The 22,938-nt window shown below is 37.5% G+C and overlaps 1 protein-coding gene across 4 annotated transcripts in view; it reads left to right on the top strand.

The window, feature by feature from the left end:
- The window catches only part of ARHGEF28 (Rho guanine nucleotide exchange factor 28), a 135,552-nt gene that overhangs the window by 75,119 nt on the left and 37,495 nt on the right, over positions 1-22,938 (top strand). For 3 of the 4 annotated variants that reach the window (XM_072416259.1, XM_072416262.1, XM_072416261.1), the window contains 7 exons: positions 6,221-6,351; positions 7,249-7,544; positions 10,971-11,163; positions 11,704-11,815; positions 17,630-17,669; positions 18,841-18,874; positions 21,806-21,931. In XM_072416259.1, coding sequence (XP_072272360.1) covers positions 6,221-6,351; positions 7,249-7,544; positions 10,971-11,163; positions 11,704-11,815; positions 17,630-17,669; positions 18,841-18,874; positions 21,806-21,931 — 932 coding nt within the window. The remainder of the gene's footprint in view (positions 1-6,220; positions 6,352-7,248; positions 7,545-10,970; positions 11,164-11,703; positions 11,816-17,629; positions 17,670-18,840; positions 18,875-21,805; positions 21,932-22,938) is intronic. The other variant, XM_072416260.1, reaches the window with a different exon arrangement.

A 22,938-nucleotide genomic window follows, 5' to 3' on the forward strand; every position in this document is an offset into this window, starting at 1 on the left:
TAAAATCTTTTAAAAGGATTGATATTGCATGACCCATCTGCCAAAAGCACTAAAAAGAAAAAAATATACATTTTTAGAACATTCTAATATGTCCAATAGTTCTACCTTTGCTTTCTTTACTAACCTTTAAAGTAAACCTGTCATAAGAAATATGTGAGCTGCCATTGCTGATCTTCTGAAAATACGTTATCTGTTTTGGTGACTTCCTGTGGCTTTGCACTTATTGGCTAGAAAAATTATTTGGATCAAATTAGGAAACCTTATATGCTTCTGTGTCAAAGATCAAAAGTGTTTAGTGCCTGAGAGATAGACATATTGCATTTTCTGGAGTAGATCTTTGCAACGAGTGTTTTCTTTTCAGGGGTTGGGGGATCAGTTTTCTTGGAGCACTAATAAGATACCCCAAGCATGAATATCCTCAATGGCCACCATAATGGGTTTGTCAGATGGGAGGAGTCGGAAGCATCCATAGACATTATTATTATTACACAGTATTTATATAGCGCCAACATATTATGCAGCGCTGTACATAGTCCATAGTCATGTCACTAGCTGTCCCTCACAGGAGCTCACAATCTAATGTCCCTACCATAGTCATATATCATTACCACAGTCTAAGGTCAATTTTTGGGGGGAGCCATCTAACCTAACTCCATGATTTTGGAATGTAGGAGGAAACTCACGCAAACACAGAGAAAACCTGCAAACTCCATGCAGATAGTGCCCTGGCTGAGATTCGAACCTGGGACCCAGCACTGCAAAGGCCAGAGTGCTAACCACTGAGCCACCGTACCACCCGGATAGACAAGAGATCTGAGAAACAAGTGGCTAACTCAGACTCCCTGATTCTACCTGTTACTAAATTTTCACTTTTGAGAAAGTCCACACTTTAGTAAATGTTTTGGACAAATAAAATCTTATGTAGCCTCTGCTTTGTATATGATTTCGAGTATTTATCTTATTAGAATTATTTTGATATTGTCTGATTTTATTTCTGGTCTTGTTTTAGTTGTTATTTGACCTTATTATACTGTCTATGGCTTGTCACACTCTAGGCAGTATGTACTAATTATTTGTTAACACTATCCTTCTGCTTGGACTCAACATCTCAGCATCTAATAACTGTGCCCTCATTCAACTGAATGGGAACAGATTGGAACTATTTTGTGTTTGTGGCTGCTGTTGAGTTTGCGGTGGATCGCAGTGTGGAAATAAAAAGTTTTTGCAGCTGCTTTTCCTCCTCTGAAGAAAGAGCCTCACTCAGCTGCATGACAAAGCAATGCCACTAAAAACCACAGAGTAGTGTGGGACACTGGGATGTGGCTAACCACATGTTTTTTGACAGCAAGTTTGCAAGGGCTCGTGTTCATTGCCATTTATTCAGACTAGTAAAGTTAAATTAGGAATTGTGTGTTGATATTTTTTAAACTAATTTATCTGCTGCAACTTTTGTAGGTTTCGGAAGTGTTCCAGGGTTTCTTGTGGGGTGCAAGGTGTGCTCTGGGGTTTCTTGTAGATGCCACCCACTGGAAAAACTTGGTATTGTATTGTGACCAGTGTAAAGCCAACAAGTCTATAATTTGACTTTAGTCCCCAAAGCACTGCAGACCCCAATGTATATGGGTTTTGTTTGTAGTTTGAAGAGTTGAGGACTCCTCAGTCTTACTACAGGAAGAGTCCCAGGAAAATTGGTTGATATCCATATTCCTTAGAAGTCCCCTGTTAAGTTCCACTTTGGTTGTTATTCATTTGTTTTTTTTATCTTTATCTAAATGTGTGTGGTATATTGCATCCAATATTTCAGATATATGTCAGATGATAGATCTCGGTTATTACAGTTCTTAGTGGAGCCCTGCGGCAGCTGCATGCTGAAGAGTTAATTAGAGGCTTGCTCCTGCAGAGATATAATTATGTAAAGTGGAGCTGTGCTCAGGAAATCTCTCTAGCCATTGTATACTCAATCTTCATTATTGTTTTACATGTGAAACCTAGTTTAATTGTGAGTAATGCAATGGAGTCAGAGCTAGCCTTTATTTTTTATAATCCTCTTTGTGTCTGGTAGTGTTTGTGCTTCAGCCAACAAGCGGAGGAGGCTGGGAGGTAAGATGGGGGAGGCGATTCACAGCTACACCAAGTTGGTAAAACTCTGCCAGATGTTTTGAGGGTTTCGGTCGTTTTATTAGTCTGCGTCATTCATCTGATTGCAGTTCCTGTGACAGACTTAACATTTACTTCCTAACTAGTAAATACACAGAGCAGAGTCAGTGATTCCAGATTTCCCTCTTCCTTTCATCTGCACAACAGAAATATGTAATGCCAGCTATGGCTGTCCTATGGAAGTGAGGAAGAACATGGCTAAGTTTTAACTGGCCACACAGCATTATTTTTACTTTAAACAATAAACAAATGTAAACAAATGTACATGCCACAAATGTCTATCTATACAATACTTAGAAATAAATCCTAGTTAAAGCTTTATTGGCCCATACATGAAAAAGCAACATGTTTGCTTTCATTTTTATTATCATTTATTATTATTAAACAGTGTTTATATAGCGCCAATATATTACTCAGCACTGTACATTAAATAGGGGTTGCAAATGACAGACAGATACAGTGACACAGGGGGGAGAGGACCCTGCCGCGAAGAGCTTACAGGAGAGTGCATAATACTTATCTTGCTTTTGCTCCCTGCCATTCTGTTTAGCTGCAAGAAACTAAAGAATGGCTTATATAAGCGTAAGTGGAGTTGTAGCTTACACAGGGCTGAGTTGATGAGTGTGACCCAGCACTGTCACATGCCTGTCTTAAACTGGAAGTACCCCATGTTTGTTAAGCTACGTACACACGTCAAAATTTTCTCGCCTGATAATCGGCTTTGGCCGGATATTGGGCGAGAATCTGGCTTGTGTACAGCCTGCGTCGTTCATCGTCCGTGGATGCGTCCTGGCAGATCCACGAACGATGAACGACGAGCGATGCTAATGCTAATGAAGGGGGAGAGGGCGCAGCAGGGTGCCGCTCCGTCGCTTTCCCCCTTCCCTCTCCATAGAGTATAGAACGGTGCTGTATCTACAGCACTCGTTCATGCATCGTGCGGTTCTTATCATTGGAAAGGATCGTGAAAGATCCTTTCCAACGACAAGAATTGCACGTGTGTACGCGGCTTTAGGCTTGTGCTAAAAGTAGAACAAAAGAAAGATATATATATATATATATATATATATATATATATATATATATATATATATATATATATAAATATTTATTTTAGAACTTTTACCAAGTGAAGAGATGAATGGAAGTATTTAATATTAGGTCCAACTGTATTCATGTATGTCGGAATAAAGGATGACCAGTTACACAAACATGTCCTGGAAACTCACTTGTGTGTAAAGCAATATGAATAAGTCATCTTTTACATATCATGTATTTGTGGCCCTTCATCTCTTGTGGCATCTGTGTTACAAGGGAATGAACAACACCTTAATCAAACAGCTAATCCCTTCAGAGCTTCTATTTCTAGTCCATGAGATAGCTCACCATCTTGTCTCCTGGTAACTCTTTCATGCAGAATTCTATTTATCAAACCTGAAGGACTCCATGTAATATTTATGCAGAAATACCAGTATGTATGTTACTTCCACATTTTTTTTTTGCAAATCTAAGTAGAAATCCTTTTGGTTTTCTACGAAAAGATGTGGTGAATTTAATAAATATGTCACTAGGTTGTGTGAGTACACATTTTTTTTTCGTGCATGAGGGAATAGTGGAATCTAGTTTCCAAGGGTTTAGTTGTTGTGCAGGTGTTCTGTACACATAGAAACAGACCAAAGGTTCAAACAAGCTGTCATCCATCGTCACCAGTCAGATTAGTATTTTAACCTGCAAAAAATTGAATTTTTTTGGCATCATTCATTACACAAAGAAAACAACTGCTTATAAATAAAAACACTGCTTATAATGCTGTGTCTCCTGTTCTGTTAGGTAAAAGTCTTCTTGGCATTGGTGTACATGTTTCCCTGTTACAACAAGAGGAATGCTTATATTTGGTATGATTGTTTGGGTTCTTTGCTAAACAATCTCCAGACCTTAAAAACAGAAACATGGAGATTGTAATAAAGTTTTTCTGTTCTCACTTTTTGCTCATATTCTCATATATATCATACTCTTCTTTTATTTCCCCCGTTTAGGATAGAATAAACTGTTCATGGAGCCCCTGGTATTGTTACTATATCCACAATGTGCATTATATTAATGTGATGGTCAATAGGAAGAATATCTCTTACATTGCTGGCTAATGGGAAGAATGTCACCCTTACATCCACCCTTACAGCCAAAAAGATCATTGGTGTAATTAAAATGAGCTGGGAGACACAAATTGCTCATTGCTTAAGGAACCCCTAACAACCTCTGGAGGAACCGTGTTTTAGACAATTGTCACTGGTACAGGTGTCCCCATTGGCAAATTCTTTATTCCTGCTCCAGTGACAGCAGTATTTTTTTGGTTTTCTCTTAAATTCAGTCTTAGAACAATAGAATAATCAAATTTTGACCCTTCCCCATTTTATCTTTAAATATTATATATCCTTAAAATATTTATCTTTAGGTGCAATTTAAACTGTCTCTTTATTATGTTAATTAACATTAATGTGCGTCAAATCACTGATGTGGAACTATACAGGTAAGGTCTCTTGACTTTTTCTGACCTTCGTGGTCCGCATACTTGTTCTGGGCCAGCAACATAATGGGCCTGATTTATTAAAGCTCTCCAAGGCTTGAGAGGATACAGTTTCCTAAGTGAAGCTGGGTGATCCAGCAACCCTGGAATGGTTTTCTGCAAAGTAAATTGTTACTTGCTAGCAAATTCTTTGAAATCCGGACCTGATCCTTTCCAGGTTTGCTGGATCACCCAGCTTCACTGGTGAAAGTGTTAGACAACACTGGCATTCAGGTTTTAGATGAAAAACCTTTGCAATTTTATCAATGTATGAAAAAGCTGTGGTTTTAGCATGGCAGTGCATAATTGTGGACTTTTGAATTTTGCTTCTGTTAAAAACTTAAGGGTTAAAATACTCTTTTTTATTTGCAACATTTATCATATTTCAGTGTTTACTATTCTTTTGTGTGTGCTTTTGTTTGCAAAGCAAATCTAATACCCCAAATATGACATACAGAGTATGTCCGTACATGTACAGGATTAATGAATGCTGTAGATGAATTGTGGTTTGGACCTCTGCCTCTTGTCAGCAGAGAAATGCTGTAATCTTCCTAAAAATGCACTACTTGTTGTATCTTGTTCCTAACTAAAAAATATCTAGGTAGTCATATGTTGCCATCCCAAACCTAAGCCAGAACTCTAAACCCTGGCAATGGGTTCTCCTCTGGTTACACATTTTATTGGTTATCAGTTAAACCTCACTTATGACATAGGCCCATTGTGTAAATTTGATCATTCGGAGCCTGAATTGTTCTGCCAAAAGGAATATTAATTATACTGGAGCTCCAGATGTTAGTGAACCTAGCTGGAAAGCATCCCTGTGTTGTTGAAGATGAAAGCCTGTTTTTGATCACCTGTTTTAGATGTACACCCAATCATTAGGTTTAAAGAGCTATGTGGGAGAATAGAATACACATTCTTTCCTAACTATGGGTTTGCAGACCTTTACTTTTAAATTTTAATGAGAAGTGTCAACTGTAAAATTTCCCTTCTTTTACTCGGCTTATGACATGATCTGTGACCCAGAATTTGTGCCATTTAGAACCAACTTGGACTATATACAGTTTGTCCAACTTGCTTTTTTCTCTTGGTTCTTGGTGGTAGACTTCTCTTGCCAAAAATGGGTTCACTATACATTTATAAATGCCAAACATGGATCATGTGAGCAAGCCACCACTGTAGTATGTCATAATTTTGATGAGTTACAAGGAATCAATTGCATATCTATTGTGGTGGTAGTGGTGTGTAGTAGTACAATCTACTGATTTTCAATTGATGGTCAACATTTACATCAAAGAAGTCGACATTAAAGTCGATTAAACTAAAGTCTGTTTATGTATGACTAGCTTTTGTCTTTACCCTAATGACATTTTAGGTGTCTGTATTTTAACCCCGATAAGCTACGTGCTACTGTAAACTCTGCCATTCATTGTTTTCTGAGGTATTTTTATTGTATTCTTTTTTTTCATCAAGTAAGATAGAATTACTTTCTAATTTCAGAAAAAAGACATTCATCAGTAGATGTCCTGAAGAGGCTGAAATACCCACCCACTATGCTTGCTGCAACCAGACTGTCTGCCATGCTGAATGGCAATGATGAAGTGTATGCCAACTCAATGGTGGTGGATGAAGTAAGATTTGGATATATTGGTTTATATTTTCATACTCAGAGAACTCTTGACATTGAGTCTCGATCTTTATTGCAAACTTAAGCTGTAAAGTTAGGTCCATTGTAATACATTACACCTTAGAGCTGTAAATTTTCTTCTCCATCTTGTGTGTCTTTTAGAATGGGCTTTAACCTTGCTCTGGGCTTTCAATGTAACATTGCATTTTGGTATAGGAGAATAGAAGAATGCCAGAAGAATATGTAAAATACCTGATCTCCTTAACTTGACGCCCAAGTGATTTTGTTGTCCACTTGTTTGAGAGATGGCTGTATAAAGTTAGGTAAAATTAGGGAATTTTGGCAATTTCATTCTGCCATCAGTTTAGGGAAGTGCACAACAGGATGTATTACAGTGCTCAGCATAAAGTATGCTAGTAAAAGGGTGCATTGTCTGCCTACTAATTCTCATGGGTCACTGAAATAAATGCTGTTCGAAGGAGCACTGCTTAGACATTCCCCAACCCTGAACACCTATTTTACTGAGTACCATCTAATAAATAAGTGTAGCATGTCCTCAATAATGATGTATATTCATCTCTACTTGTAAATAGTAGTAGGATCCTATCGGAGAATTGTAAGTTTGTTCCCCTGTTCACTAAAAGAATTGCAATACAAAGGATGGCAAAATCTGCTGCAAACTTAATTTACCCAAAGCAGGGTTACTTATTTCTAATTCTGTGCAATAGTAGTGACCATGCACAGCCTATGATACAAACTTTCATATGGCATTGAGTATACATTGCCCATAATACTGCATTGTTAGGTTTATATAAATTGCTCTCTCATTGCTGTCCTCATATTAAAGATGGGAAAGTTACATGTTGGCTCTTTAACTTATGTAAGTTTTTCATTCTTCTAGGTGAATAATTCAGAGATTAACTTTATTCATTTGAACAATGCTGGCTGTGAAGTTCCCTATACAGACCAATCTGACTCCACCCCGACATCTGAGAGCTCTGTAAGAGATACCAGTTCCTCCACCTGTGCTTCCCCTGAGAATTCCCTAGCTGGGGTAAACAATGCAGATGGTGTAGACTCTCCCGCCTACATCTCACCTTCAAGGCTTTCCACACCTGCAGGCAGTAACCGACAGTGCAGAACTCTGGGATACAGCACCGAGAGAAATGCAGCTTATGTTGCATACAAGAAAAGAAGGTAAGAAAAATGTTTATAAAATATATTGCTGCATATCTTATCATATCATTTCTACACTTCTGCACCACTAAACATACACTTGAACAGGTACAGTGAGGGAAAGGTTGGTAAAAAAGCAACTCTTTAACAATGTTAGGCAACATCTTCATAAAAGAAGTTGATGCAAAACTGGAAAGTAGCAAACATGGTGAGTCAATAATATACATTTAATCATTATTCCAGAATGGTTGCATTTTTCTATTTTGTGCAAACAGATGTTGAAGCAGTATGTAAAAAAATTCCAAAACAGGACTGCTATAAATATAATTTTTCAAAGTTTAAATAGTGGCTGTTTATCTCTTGCACAGTCCGCTTACAATAAAAAAGCTGAAAATAAGGAATATAGACTTACTTAGCTAATGTAGCAAAGCTGTAGGTGTGTTTGCTGCTGGCATTCTGGTATCTGCAGCCTCATTGACACTTGTCATTCTTGGCTAACCTAAATGATATCTAACTTTTGCATTTCAAAATTGGCAGAACCAGGTTATAATGCTGGTGTGTGTGCTCTTTGAGATTCTGTATCCTGGGGGATGTACACTTCATTTTTTGACTTTTGAAAAAATTAGCTTGAAGGACTGATGATCTGCCACATCTAACTATGCAAAATGTGGCTCACTACTAGTATTGCATTGTGAGACAAGCTGGGGGATACACTTCAATGACAACAATTATGAAAGCCTTAATTTGCCCAAAACAATATAGTAGCAGCCATTTGGTTAATGTTCTTTCAAGACAAATTATTATTTGACTTTGCATGATTGGATGGGGGTTCTTTATATGAATACTCTGCTATTCTGTTCTCCCTATATTATCAAAAATGAAGAGCATTTCCTATTCACTGTTGGAAGCACTGGAGGCTCTTTGCACCTTTTTAGATGAAAACCCTTAACATGCTTTATCTACATTGATGCTGTATTGGTTACATTCTTTGTCAATATTGGAGAATAGTAAGTCTTTGTGTAATGCCCAAGTTCAATTCCCATTTTTTTTTTGGACAAACATTGTTTCAGATAAAAAAAGTTGCTGCAGTACTCACCTTCTCTCAGGCACCGTCCCCTGTATTCTCAACCCTTTATGCTTCTGGGTTGAATGAAAATGTTTTTATTCAATAAGTATCTATTGAGCCTATATTATCAAGGATCATCATCAGACTGGACTGTATCTGAAGAAAAATGCTACAAAGAGTAGTACAAAATAATTATATGGCATTGCTTTCTGTAGCATTTAAGAATCACCCACCGCCAGTGGGTTTAAAAAATTATGTGACTGGATAGGAAACTGAAAGTTAGAAAAGAGGTATGTACAAATACAGGAGTGGAGGGGAGCCTAGTCACATCATGGAAGTGCTGGAGCATTGCCTTTGATGAAGTGCAGGTGTTTGGAGACTGAATCTTTATAACTTCTCATCTTTATAGGCACATAGCAGTGCATCTGACCACACCATCCACAGAACTCCAGCCATATTTTCTTTATTAAATTTTGGACAGACTGGGGAAATGTTAGAAGTTCTGCAATTTTTTTGGGCTGTTTCTGCCCCTGTTGGAGAGATTCCTATCTTTTTGTTTTTCTTACCGGCAGTCCTTTGCTATTCACTATGGAATATGATGCTGCAATATGAACCTTCCTTTTAAAGTATTTAATTATCTTTAATCAATAAAATCAGGTGAATAAATACTTTACTGAAAATCTATAAATAAAAACAGAGCACAATCATATCATCACCCAACACATCATTCAAACTAAATAAAACAAATAAATAAAAATTTCAGATCTAACCTGAGCACATAACACACTGTAATAATTATATTAAATGAACAGAATATTAAATCAGATGGGGGAATCCTGTAACCACATCGTAATGTGTGTACGCAAGATGAGAGTATTTGCATATGCTTCAAAATAATCTTGCAGTTACCATTATTGAAGCTGGATATGGCTACTCTTAAGCATTTGCTTTGGATGTAAAACCCTTAAAAAGGCATTTGCAGGGTGCGGATTATTAGTCACGGTTACCTGCAGCACTTTGTTCCGTGACTGAACTTCACTCATTACTTTGACACAAATATCCTAGGGATTTACCTCCATGGTGACAGAAGTGACACCAGAGACAAGTAATTAGAAGAAAATTGCTTCTATACTAGTGTAAACAGCTTTTACAACTTACCCTGTCAGCTTCTCCTAAAAGGTTTTTCAGCTGTACTAGTTTCACGGCACGTCAGTTGGTGTTTATTTTGCCAGCACATAATACAACACTTTAAAGCTTTCTTGTATTGTGTCTGCTGGTTTATTTCCCTCTCAGATTAGTAATACAGAACAATAAAGCAGATTACTTATTTTATTTAAATAAATAATGTAATTGTTACGGGCAATACCTTCCTTGTTTGTGTGGTTTTCTGGTCCAGCTGTCCTCTTTTGGGCAGGGTTCTCTCCTCCTCCTGTGTCATTGTGTGTATCTGTCTGTCATTTGCTACCCCTATTTAGCATACAGAGCTGTGTAACAAGTTGGTGATATATAAATACTGTATAATAATAATAAATGAGCTGATTACTTTTTGCCTACCCTTGTACTTGTTCATAAATGTTTGTCAGTGAACTTTATAGAAAAAACTTCAGCACATGGGCATACAGGTAGGTGACTATACATGAGAGCATGCACCCTAAACCTTCCAGCAAGGGGGTGCTAGTTCTAGGTCTCTATCTGTTTTTTTTACCATTGTAGATTTACTCTGTTCTTGTTCAGTTACATTGATGACTTTACTTTGTGTTAGCTGTGCAGTTTACTGGTCAAAGGTCTCTTAATAATACTGGACTGACTGCAGAGCAATACCTCACTGACTGGGAACAATTCTGCTTAGATGAATGAATTGATAACAGTGCCATTTACTGATCCTGGGTTCCATTTGTCAATTGCCTAGCACCCATATGCGGTTGTAGGTGGTAATGACATAAACTTTCTGACATAAAATCTGAAAAACTACACTGCAACAACAATGCAACTACAGAGACTAAGAAACTAAGAAAAAACAACCCAAAGTTTTTTGAGTTTTGGGGCAGTAGATAAATAGTTTATAATGGTTAACCACAGCACTACTGGTTGAAAAAAGTATTAGTGTAAACTAGGCTAAACCCAGTATGAAAAAACCTACCTAGCTGAAAAAAAACATTGGGGGGATTTTAATAGAACATTTTCTGACATCTTTTTAGTCCTGCTCCCAGCATTGATTACCTTTGGTCGATCAAATTCAGAATCAGTTTATGCTAATTTAATTGAAACAAGCTAATGAATAGCTTAATCAAACCACATAATTGACCTGTATATGACCTGCTTGACATGTCTTTTTATGGTTACCTGTTTACATTGTGACACTAAGAATCTCTTGTTTGTAGTTCCAGTTTAGATGGTCTTGATGCAGACAGTGAAGGAGAGGGAACGTATAGCAGGTATGATAATTCTGGCTGTTCTGCTAAAGAGGACTCTTCTGGCCTTCTTGGGAACAGTGGAGATGAACTGGACTCCCCTGAGACTAATCCTGATTTCCAAATCAGACAAGCCGGAACTCTACCCTTCGCACAGAGCAAGGTATTGTCATTCACATCACATGCTTTGCTTTTGTGAGTTTTTAACCAAGAAGTGAAAACATTTTATGCCACATTAGCAGCAAAAACAAATGTGCAATGTTACAGGATAAATGCATTTTAAGTACTTTAAGTTTTCCAATGTATCCAGGCAAATCAAACAAATTTGGAAATAAAACTTTTCATCTTTTCCCTTTCAGTATTTTTAGACCCTTACTGTTTTTTAGGGCCTTGCTACTGTATATTAAATTTTAGTTTGTGATAGCTGTCTGCAAACACAGAACTCTCTACTTATGTATTACATAAAAAAGACATCTCTGGCACCACTTTATGCTATCATGCTTGTAGAGATCCAATCGTAAGTTAGAAATGCCTCCTTTCATATACCAATGAGTAAGACATTTCCTTCTCAGCCTTCAAACAATGCATACTTTATAGATACATTTTAGACTGCTGCTAAAGTCAGATAGAAAGTGTGAGTGGTATAATTTTTTCTTCCTGTATATTTTTTAACACACAAAAAACACAAATCTATATTTTTCAGGATCCTTTAAACTCTGGCCCCAGATTCCGCTCTTACTCCTATTCCTCCCCAAAAAATTTCCTTGGAAAGCCTCGCTTAACCCGTGACCTTTCCATTGGTGATCCCGGGGATGGTGAGTATTTATTACAGAAACATGAATTGTTTGCACTTGTTTTGATGTTAACACATATCTAAATCCAAAACCAAAAGTGTAATATTTTAGTTTACCAATAGTTGTAGTATATGATCTAGTCTTCTTTTTCAGGCTTTTTTTTTAAAGACTAGCAAATATATTTTTCACTTATAAAACAGATATAACAAAATGCTTTCACTGGTATATTTAACACAACAAATGGCTTCAAATCAGTGAAGTCAGTTTTTGGGTTTTGGATAGCTTTAACTTTGCATTTTTCAGTATATGCTATCAAAAGTATATGCTGTCTTCAATATCCAGTGAGAATAAATTGTGTCTAGTCATATCCTTAGGGATGTTTAGTTCTAATGCCTTCAGATGGGTAAAACACAGGGTTAAGTAAGTTGTGTTGCAAATGTTACATTTGAAATGCCTGTTTTTTCATATTTTTGTTATATCAAATGTAGAGATTTGAAGATTAGACTGGAGGCACAGTAGATTAACTATTACATTTAAGCTGCGTACACACGGCAAATTTTTCTCGCCCGATAATCGGTATCGGCCAATTATCGGGCGAAAATCTGCCGTGTGTACAGTCGGTCGTCGTCCATCGTCCGACGACCGTCCTGGCGGATCCATGGACGATGGACGACGACCGATCCTAATGAAAGGGAAGGGGAGAGCGCGCAGCAGGGTGCCGCTCCGTCGCTCTCCCCCTCCCCTCTCCATAGAGCATGAACGGTGCTGTATGTACAGCATCGTTCATGCATCGTGCAGTCTTTTCTCGTTGGAAAGGATCGTGAAAGATCCTTTCCAACGAGAAAAATTGCAGGTGTGTACGCAGCTTTACGCTGTTAGAATGAGATATCAGTTTTTCAATGTTTGATCTACTAAAAGGCTTATATTGTGCTTTTCACAACCACTGTATTCAGAGGCACCATATGCAACAAGCTAATATGGCTAACCCATAAAAAAATATTTTACAAACATTGAATATATTATTTACTGTAAATGAAGCTAAACATATTAAATGAAATGATAGCATTTATTGTAATGATAATGGACGTTCATAAATTGTGGTCTTGGTGAAAGCTTTATTGCCTGGACGGTTAGATGCAAGGCTTCCAAAATATCTTCGTTAAGGTTTTATTCCTGCTTGTAGATTGTGTATTCAGCGTCAACGTCAGCGGTCGGTCACTACTTCAGACACTTTCGTTGTCTAAATCAGTATCTCTTCTTCACGTTGGTAGTAAGTACTGCAGTGGTGCCATGGGATTCTAGACAGGAGTGTGCTGCATGAGTCTGATAAGACAACCTGTGACTGGTCATCTGCTGAGGATCCATAAGTTTCAGTATGTTCTAATAGCTAGCAGTTCCTCACAGATTGCGAGGCCACAGGTTGCTTGTGCCTTCTCTATAGACACTGGAAGGAATTTATAATTACCATTTATAGTGTACTACATTGTTCCTTCTCTACATGCTGCTGGGTTTGCATCACAAAGTCCCTGTAATACATATAGATTGAGGGATAGGTTTTATTACAAAGTAGAAAGTGTTCAATAAAGCATAAAGTTCCATAGATTTTGTAGTTTTACAATGAACTAAGGGTGTGTACACACATTCAATAATTGTCGTGGAAAGGATCTTTCACAATCGTTTCCAAAGGCAAAGGACTGAAAGATGCATTAAAGAGCGCTGTACGTACAGCACTATTCTGCTCCATATAGAGGGGAGGGGGGAGAGCGATGGGGCAGCAACGCGCGGCTCTCTCTACCCATCACTTTCATTCTGATCCATGAATGTCGTCGGACGAGCGCTATACACATGCAAGATTCTCGTCAGATATCAGCCCTGAGGCGATTATTGCATGAGAATCACCTGACATGTGTACAGAGCTTAAGGCGTTACAAAACAGAGAAAAGCATGCAAACTGCAGTAAGACTCAGCAACTGTTTTTAACTCATTTGATGATCATAATAAGTCCTGAATTTGTTGCTGTCAGTGACTGCAGTTTGTTCTACATCTCCTATTTCATTTCCCTTAAATGGAGTGTTTTACTGGATACCTGTGCTAAGAGGCATATATGGCTGCTGTTGTCCGCTGTCTTGCTGCTGAAGCTAATTACCTGGCTGTTGATAATTATTATTTTTATCATGCATTTGTATAGTTCTGATGTAATACTCAGCGCTTTACAGAATCCATAGTCATGTCACTAACTGCCCCTCAGAGGTGCTAACAATCCAATGTTCATAACATAGTCACATCTCATTAACCTATAACGTGTCATATGTTCATGAAGAAATATAAGACCGTTATGGGGAAGCCTGACCGTATATTTTTGTTTTACCGTTTTGTACTATGGCTATTTTTGGAAAAAACTCACCCAAACAAAGTATAACATACTTTCCATGCTGGCTGCCTGTGCTGATACTTTTTCACCTAATGCAAAGATATCTTCAAATGTTCATGCCACACTAGTTTAAACATGAATCAAACAACTGATTTATAAACTAATTCAGTGCTGAATCTTTACTCTGACAGCCCAAACCTGCATCTTACAAGGAAAATGGTAGTCCTGGGGTTATCAGTGGTCTAATGTCTCTTTGACTGCTTGTCCACTGTGTTGTGTTTTTCATCTTCTGCAATCCAGATACAGGCAGGAGAGGCTTCCACTATATCTGCAGTTCCACCTACCTTGGCCTAGTTTTCCTCCCCTGTCTTGGCATGGTCTTGTTTCTAGATAGATAACCTGGAACAAATATACTGGTATTCTGACTCGGCATGAAACACATACTTGTATGGGGTCAGGATTTAAAAATAATTGACAAAACAGCCAGAAGACTAGCATTTCCCTAACGTGAAGATCACCAATGGTAGCCAATATGTTTCTATCAGTGCAGCTTTCCTTTATTGTGCACTTTTTATTTTTTGTTATGTGGTACACATTACATGGTTCTAATTCCTTCCATTAGTCTTTTTTGCTCAAACAGGTGGTGGGCCCAGTTTCTGATAGACTTTTACTGGACAGGGGTATACTGTAAATGTAAGGTGCTAGTTTTCTATTTGATTCACTACACTGTTCTTTACCGAAACCCAATTTTTTTTATCAGAAATTTTATTAGTTTTTATGTGTCTTAATGTGTTCCACAAAAATCAGTAGAAGATATTAACTGGGATTTTTTTCACAGTAATGCAGGAGGGTAATATTGTAGATGTTCATGTAAGTGTGTTATTTTCCATTGTTTCTGACAAAAGTGATGACATGTCTAGTTAAACATATTATTAGTATTAGTACATGGCACCTGATTGGACCTTTGTGTGTACAGTACAGGAAAAAAACTTTTCATATGGAGAAATATTCCATCAGTAAACAAATTTAATTTATCTGTTGGTGACATTAACCTACAGATACACAAATTAGTCCAATAGTCACCTTATTCTAAGAAGCCTGTATTCTCTTGGTTACAGAACCCTTTTAACTCCCTACTTTGTTCTTTGGCATTCCAGTGAGTATAATGCATGAATGTAAATAGAAGCTTCTGCTGAGGATTAAACAATAATGCAGCTCACCGTGCTCCTCTCACATTTCATGTTAATCTTTTCTTCTTGATGATAAACACTGGGCTCGCCACGTACATCTTGGCCAGTACCTGTCCCCTGGATTTCACTCACTGCTCCTGATCTTCATTTATTTCTTGCAATGTCACCAAGATCTTATGATTGGTTTTAGATTATCAGGAGTCAGTTACTGTCAACCAATAACAAGCACTTAAAATGTTATTTATTACAACAAAATAAATTGTGCTTGTGTAGCAGGAACATTTTAGGTACTGGATTCTCATTTACTCATGATGCCAACCAATTTGCAGAATAATTATAAGGACAGTGGGCATGACGTATCGCAGGGGAAGAAGTTGAGTAAGAAGAAGGAGAAATGACATCTTGGTATTTATATTTTCATTGTGTAGGCCTAATTTTGGTTCCTTCCAGTATCTGTGTTACGGTGTGTATGCATGTACAGTAATTGTCGTTGGAAAGGATTTTTCATGATCCTTTACAGTGACAAAAGACTGAACGATGCACGTTTTGCTCTATGGAGAGGGGAGGGAGGAGAATGACGGAGAAGCACCCGGCTGCGCTCTCTCCCATTCATTTTTATTACGATCGTTCGTCATCCCTGGATCCGCCAGGACGGACAACGAGCGATGTACCAGAATCTTGTCTGATATCTCATGTCCTTTCATTAATACCATTGCAAAGCCTTAAAGATCCCAAACTCTGTCAGCACACAGGCTCTTTGATTTATCTCATGTGTAGGTCAAGCCTTTCCCCCTCTGGCCTGTGGTTGCTGTACTGGAGGGTAGTGGCTACAAAGTAAGGAGTTTGTACAACATTCCAATAAATGTTGGTATCTACAGTAAAATTATGTATGGAATATAATATGGGTTGGAAGGTGTCCTTTTTTTTTTACATTGGGACAATTGATGCAATTTCACTATTAAACAGTGCATTCCTAAAATCATGTTATGGTTGATGGATTCCTGCCTGTCCACCATCAGAACTGTTACCCCACAGGCCAATCTGTGAGATGAGGAAAGATGGGAACTATGCAAGGAGGCACCATGGATCATGTATGCCCTGAGGCAGCATGGATAGTTCAGTGGCCTGCATGCTTACCTCTGCAGCATTGGTGTCTTAGATTCAAATCCTCACCAGTACACTATTACAAGGATTCTGCATATTCTCCCTGTGTTTGTATACGTTTTCTCCAGGCACATGTGGAGAACACACGGGTGCAGTGTGAGTTGCTTTTTGATGGGTGTAATATGTATATGTGAGAATATTAATAAATAAAAATAATACAAAATTAAAATTAATATATATAGAATAGAGATACAGTCTATTAGGTCGCTTATCGTATGACACATCAAGTCAGCTTTTAATAATGCAGAAAATCCTGAATCCTTTTTTTTTTTTTTTTCTCTCGGAGATCTAGTTATGTACCCCCATTATTTAATTGTCCTACCTCCATTCTCTAGAGCAAAAGTGTGAAATGCAAGAAGACCTTTCTGTTGCTATTGGCAACTCAGAGACGTTGCTTCTGCCATTTATTGGAAGTGTTTTCCACTGTACACATAACCAGGAAAGCATCCTTCAGGTGTGGGGGGAAATGATGACATAACCAGTATTTGAACAAAGAGAACATATAACTATTACTTATTTTATTTACAGTGGGAAAACACTCTGTGCCGCTTGGCAGAGCGAAGTGGAGCAAGTTTATGTAAAGCTAAAACAATATCTGCCTGGTACAAAGCCAAACCCAGTGCAGCGATTTCCCACTTGAAATAAAGCTCAGTAGGAACATTGTACCGGAGCAATGTCATTGTGGCTTTATTATAACATGGTGAAAGCCAGAGGTTTTACATTTATACCTTGTCATAGGATGTCCATTTATTTCTAACGTGGTTTGTGAAGTGTCCATAGTTTTTCTAAATGAGGCTGCAGCCAGGAATCCCTGGATAGGTAACCGACAAAGATCTAATGCTTAGGAATGTTCTTCTAGGTAACATTTCCTATTGCCTATAGTAACAAATTACTTTTCATATACAAGACAATGATTAACACTAAACTTTTAGGGTTCTTTTACGTGACTACTTTTTGTTTTGATTGTTTTGACACTAACTATACTAACCTTTTATTTGATCCATTTTGGCCTGATCTTAAGGTGTAATGAGGGCTTGTGGTGGTGGAGTTTTTATTTCTGCAAATATTTTCAACTGTGAAATCTAACAAATCTTCCTCTTGTCTTACTAGAACGTGCATACAGCCTTCCTGAACACTCAAGAGAAAAAAGGTATTGGAATATTGCTGCTATATATATATATATTGTGTGAAAACATTATGAAAGTAAACAATGCCTGTTCTTGAAAATAAAAGTGATAAAAAAACTGCCAAGGCTCATAGGAAAGGCAACTTTGGAAAACCCATGTGACCAGTTGTCTTACTAAGTGGTCATGTGATTTCGGGAGATGGGAATAAGCCACATATCAACTTTAGTTTGATCAGTTTTTAATTCAATCCTATTGTTTGATATGAATTTCAACTGTTCAAAAATTATTTGATCACCACCTGTAAATAATAAATATATGTTTAGCATTGATATTATGTAATCTGTTGTTTGTTATAATTTAATGAAATTGTTCTCCGAAAAATAAAGTTAAGTATATACGGACACATGATGCAAAATTTGATTGAGGAGTCTGAATCTGTCAGATTTTTCAGATACTTTTAGGAGATGTGTGTCAGATACAATTGTAGGAAATGGCCTAATTTCTTCTTCCAATGTTTGATATGATTCACTCCTCGTTGATTTCATTTATATATTCAGAAGTGATTTATGCTCGATTCTGTGGAATGTTTGATTGTACTGCTCCATTGAATAGGAAAATTGACCTGTGTTGTGCCAGTCTCAGAAAGGTCATGTGACTAAATGCCTAGGCACTTATGTAACTATCTCCAGGGCAGTATTAGGACCTCTGACTGATAAAGACCACTGGTTGGTATGCATGCTTGTTCCAGGTCATTGATTCAAACTAAAAATCCAGAGAATCCTCATGGCTGGCAAACAGTATCGGTTCCATAGCAGCAGCAGCGATCTCTATCTTTCTAAATAAAAGCTTTTCCATCATAAGCCAATTTTTCCTTGTTTTCTTTCCTGTTATGCTTGTTTGGAGAGAAGAGCCTTGAATTTGGCACTGTTTTTTTTTTTTTTACCTAATCATATTATCCTGATACAATCTCTAGATCAAAAAGACACCTTGGTGACTTTTCTCTAACATAAAGCCCTAAAATAACCTGCTACTCCTAATAAGGGGCCAAGGACTTTTCTGTAGTCGGCATGTTTTGTCTGATTTGTTACCCATTGTTTTTGCTGATTTTTCAAATTTTATTTCCCTATAAGTCATCAATATATAAGGTGTATCAAAAGACTATGTGTCATTCTCACCTCTTCTCACTAATTACAGATACTGTTGCTTATATGAGAGCAGCCAGAAGCAAAGATATTGTATGACTCTGCCTGCTAATAGAGCACATCAAATACCTATATTTGGTTACAGGAAATACAGCTAGGTATATTAATTGCCACCCTTCTGAAACCTCCTCTGGTGTCAGTGTGAACATGGTTACAAGTGTTCTTCAGCAAGACATTATTTGTGAAAAATGCATCCTTGTTCACTGAGGCAGTGGGGTGGATCAGTGATGAGGTGCAGAACCCCGCAACCACAGCACACATTTAGATTTCAGGTTATTAGTTCTTGGTAGAATCTGATTGGTTGCTGCAGATAACTCCTACTGAATACTCTAACAGAATTAATCCTGCTTCCAGTAGTAGAGTCTGCTTTGTAAGCAGTGGGAGGTTAAAGTACTTCCCTGTCTTTTACAGGTGCTGTGTCCATTTTAAAGCCTAGTAAACCCACAATTATCCATTTTTAAAGTAATCATCAAGTATTTTAGTGTCTTGGTAACAAACTGAAGTTAGATGATTGCTCACTACCTAGTTCCTGTGACTACAAGTCCTATCTTTTCATGTAGACACATGGGGCCTGAGGCTGGAGAGGATACACTTTCATCAGTGAAGCTGGGTGATCCAAGAAACCTTGGATGGATCTAGTCCAGGATTCAAAACATTTGGTAGCGAATGACTTTCAAGAAATCCATTCCAGGTTTGCTGGATTACCCAGCTTCACTGATGAAAGTGTATCTTCTCCAGCCTTGGAGAGCTTTTATTAATCAGGCCCATGGTTTCCACTGTAATGCAGAAATGCTAGGAAATGCCTGGCATTCATAGTATTGTTCTTCTGACTTTGATTGTCACATAGTAATCTGATTGACTGTCCTGCTACTTAATTTAGAGATAAGACGAAATTTCTAATAGTGCATTGTGTAATAAGTTTTGGTCCAAGAAAAATATTTTGTCCAAAATTTTGCTCCTATACATTATTTTTGTGTTAACTTATCAAGCTGAGAGGTATTAGAATTTACATTTTTCAGTACAGGTTTTTGTTTGACTTTAAAATATACGCCCATATTTTACTGTAAAATGATTTTGTTTTTTTTAATAGAATCTAATATAACTGATGTATTGTACTTCAATGTTACCCCAAATGTGGAATAGTGATAACTCTTATACATAGTAGAACCTAAACCAGAAATAGTATTGACTTTTATATATAGCACAATATACATCCATTGTCTATCAACAGCCCTAACCTGTATGTAGCTAAGGGCTGATTGTTATGGATTCTGTTATAAAATGGTATATCAGTTGTAAAATGTCCATCACTTCTTTCTTTTTTTTTTCATTTATATTAGGTCGGTTATAAAATGTTTTTCACTGTTTTTTTTTTCTTCTTGTTTTTATTTATATTTAAAAAAAAAAAAGTAAGCCTGACCACAAATCTTTCTTAGTATTTTCCATTGTATAACTGATGAATAGAAATGACTTAAATACAAAGGTATTTCTTACATATTGGGAATTCCAGAAATTGTAGTCATGGACGATAACAATACAGATGTTTATTGTGGTGTCAAACATGGGATATAATAGTGATGTGACATATCATCCCTGTATGTGGTATTTTATACTGTATATTCAGTACAGACAGCTGAGCTGGAACTTGTAAATCACTTCCACTGCTGCTGTGACTGATTTTGCTACTGCAAGTGCCTAGGGCTAAGTCCCTTTATTGATATTATAATAATATGCTTATAAATGCCTATACAGCTTTTGTGTGAACCTTTAAACATTTATAAAAGTATTTTGAATCAAGCCATGTTGTGGAGAAAATGCATCAGAAATTCCTGTTATCGACTAAAAATGCACATAAATAACAGGAGACATTCCTGGGCTCTGTATCACTGTCCAAACGCTATAGGCTGTGTTTTCTTTGCAGCTCACTAAGAAAATGTCTTAAAGTGTGAACTGGCCCATTTGAATGAATTATGCTGGGAAAACAGTCCATGTAGGCTATTACACACGTGTAATTATTGTCTTTGGAAAGGATCACGAAAGATCCTTTCCAACGACAAATGACTGCACGATGCATGAATGAGTGCTGTATATACAACACGCTTCTGCTGTATGGAGAGGTTAGGGGGAGAACGACGGAGCGGCACCCCGCTGCTCTCCCTCCCCTTTTCTTCCATTATGATCGTTCGCCATCCATCATCAGTGGATCCGCCAGGATGGTCATTCAGATGATGGACGACGAGCACTGTACACACGCAAGATTCTTGTCTGATGTCAGCCCTGAGCCGAATATCGAACAAGAACCATTGCACGTGTGTACCTAGCCTTTGCTGTTCTGTAGCCTGAGTTGGAAATCCTCCAATGCCTACAAGGCAGTACACAGAAAAGTTGTCTGAATGCTATAGATTTCTTGGAGCTAGGACTGTCTGTGTGTAGCTTCATTCTAGTACCAAAAAACTAGTGCAAATAGAATATATTTTTTGTTTAGGAGAATACTGGCCCAGGAGACATCATAAGACATTTATAATATGTGCTGGTGACCATTTCCTGATATCTATGCCAGTTGAATTGGGGTCTGTCCAATGGAATTTGTATAGATTTCGTAGAAACGTTTTTTTTTTTTTTTTCAAAAAATTTGAGGAGGCATAATTGTGTTTGAGTGAGTGGAAGTATGGCTGCACATAAATACCCACAAATTTAGCAGCCTTCTACTTACCAGAGTGATTTTCTTGGGAAATCATTTTCTGCAGAAAATCTTTTTCAAGAAACGCTATCAATAATATTGTTTAAAAATATCTGCTAATGTCTGCTATTGTCCAAACTGTCATTGTCAAAGGAAAGAATGTCCAGTTAAAAATCTTCTAAAGTCTTTAAAAACTGTGGTCTGATTGTGATGGTGTATGTGTTTACTTGGTGACCTTTTTTATCCCGCAGATTATTAACTACAATGCTCTTTCTTTAGGATTGAAGAGGAGGAATGGGACAGATACATGACACCCACAAAACCCGAAGCTGAGAAAAACAAAGTGAGCCGTACGTTCAGCTTCCTGCGAAACAGGATGAGCAGTACAAGGAATAAAACCAAGGTGAACACTGCCTCCTGGTGTTATTGTTAGCTCCAAAGTGACTTTTTGTACAAACCTGCATGTAAATAGATGCCTTTCCTATTTGGTATTATTCCAATTTTTGGAATATAATAATTTGCTTACTTAGAGCACCCATCCCAGGTTTGTGCCATTGTATAGTGCTAAACTTTACCAACATAGTAGCTTGTTAAGCGAGGGATATACTTCATAACTGCTTGCTTGTACTTAGTTTTCACCATTAATAAACTTGTTTTTCCAGTAGTCTGGCAGATAGTTGGCTTTTGGTGTTCAACATGGTACAACCCAGGTACAAGTACAAATCAATGAGGTTTTGCTCACAGATGACTGTGATCTGTAATCATTTAGAAGCTGTAAGAGAGATTCAGAGAATTGAGGAAACCTTTGCACTGCAGAACAGATAGCATTGCAGTAGTGATATCACCAAAACTCCTGAGAACAGCACTAAGAAGCATCAATGCCTTAGAAGGTCTCATGTTTTATATTTACAGCTACAGAACAGGAGTGCCCAGGCACAGGTCAGGAAGTAGATTGCTATTTTTCAGGAGAATATCAATTCAAAAGGTTTTCAGGATGCTAGGTACATATACAAAAAAGAGAAAGGAAAAACAAAGCACAGCTCTTTATGGCAACAAATGTTTAGGAAATAATAGTATGTACTTTAGAAAGTTTTAAAACTCAACAAAGCTCAACTACTTGTGATAAGCATGCAATACATTGCGTAAATGGTCATTTTCCAAGGTTACACATTTGGTCAAACAACCACATCAAATGAATAAGTACCCATAGTACTGATGCGTTTTGCCGTCTAGACTTTCTCAGGGGACATCACAGGGACTTATATTGGTAGTAGGTTATGGTTGCTGTGTAAATTGCTAGCGACAGTAGGTTATTGGCAAGGAAGTGGGTAGATGGTATGCACAGAGTAGCTGAACTATTGTGTTGTTTGCGAGTAAAGGCAGCAAGCAGTTATGACTCTGAAGCCGTGA

Source organism: Pyxicephalus adspersus, chromosome 6 (assembly GCF_032062135.1).
Source record: "Pyxicephalus adspersus chromosome 6, UCB_Pads_2.0, whole genome shotgun sequence".
NCBI classification, from domain to species: domain Eukaryota; kingdom Metazoa; phylum Chordata; class Amphibia; order Anura; family Pyxicephalidae; genus Pyxicephalus; species Pyxicephalus adspersus.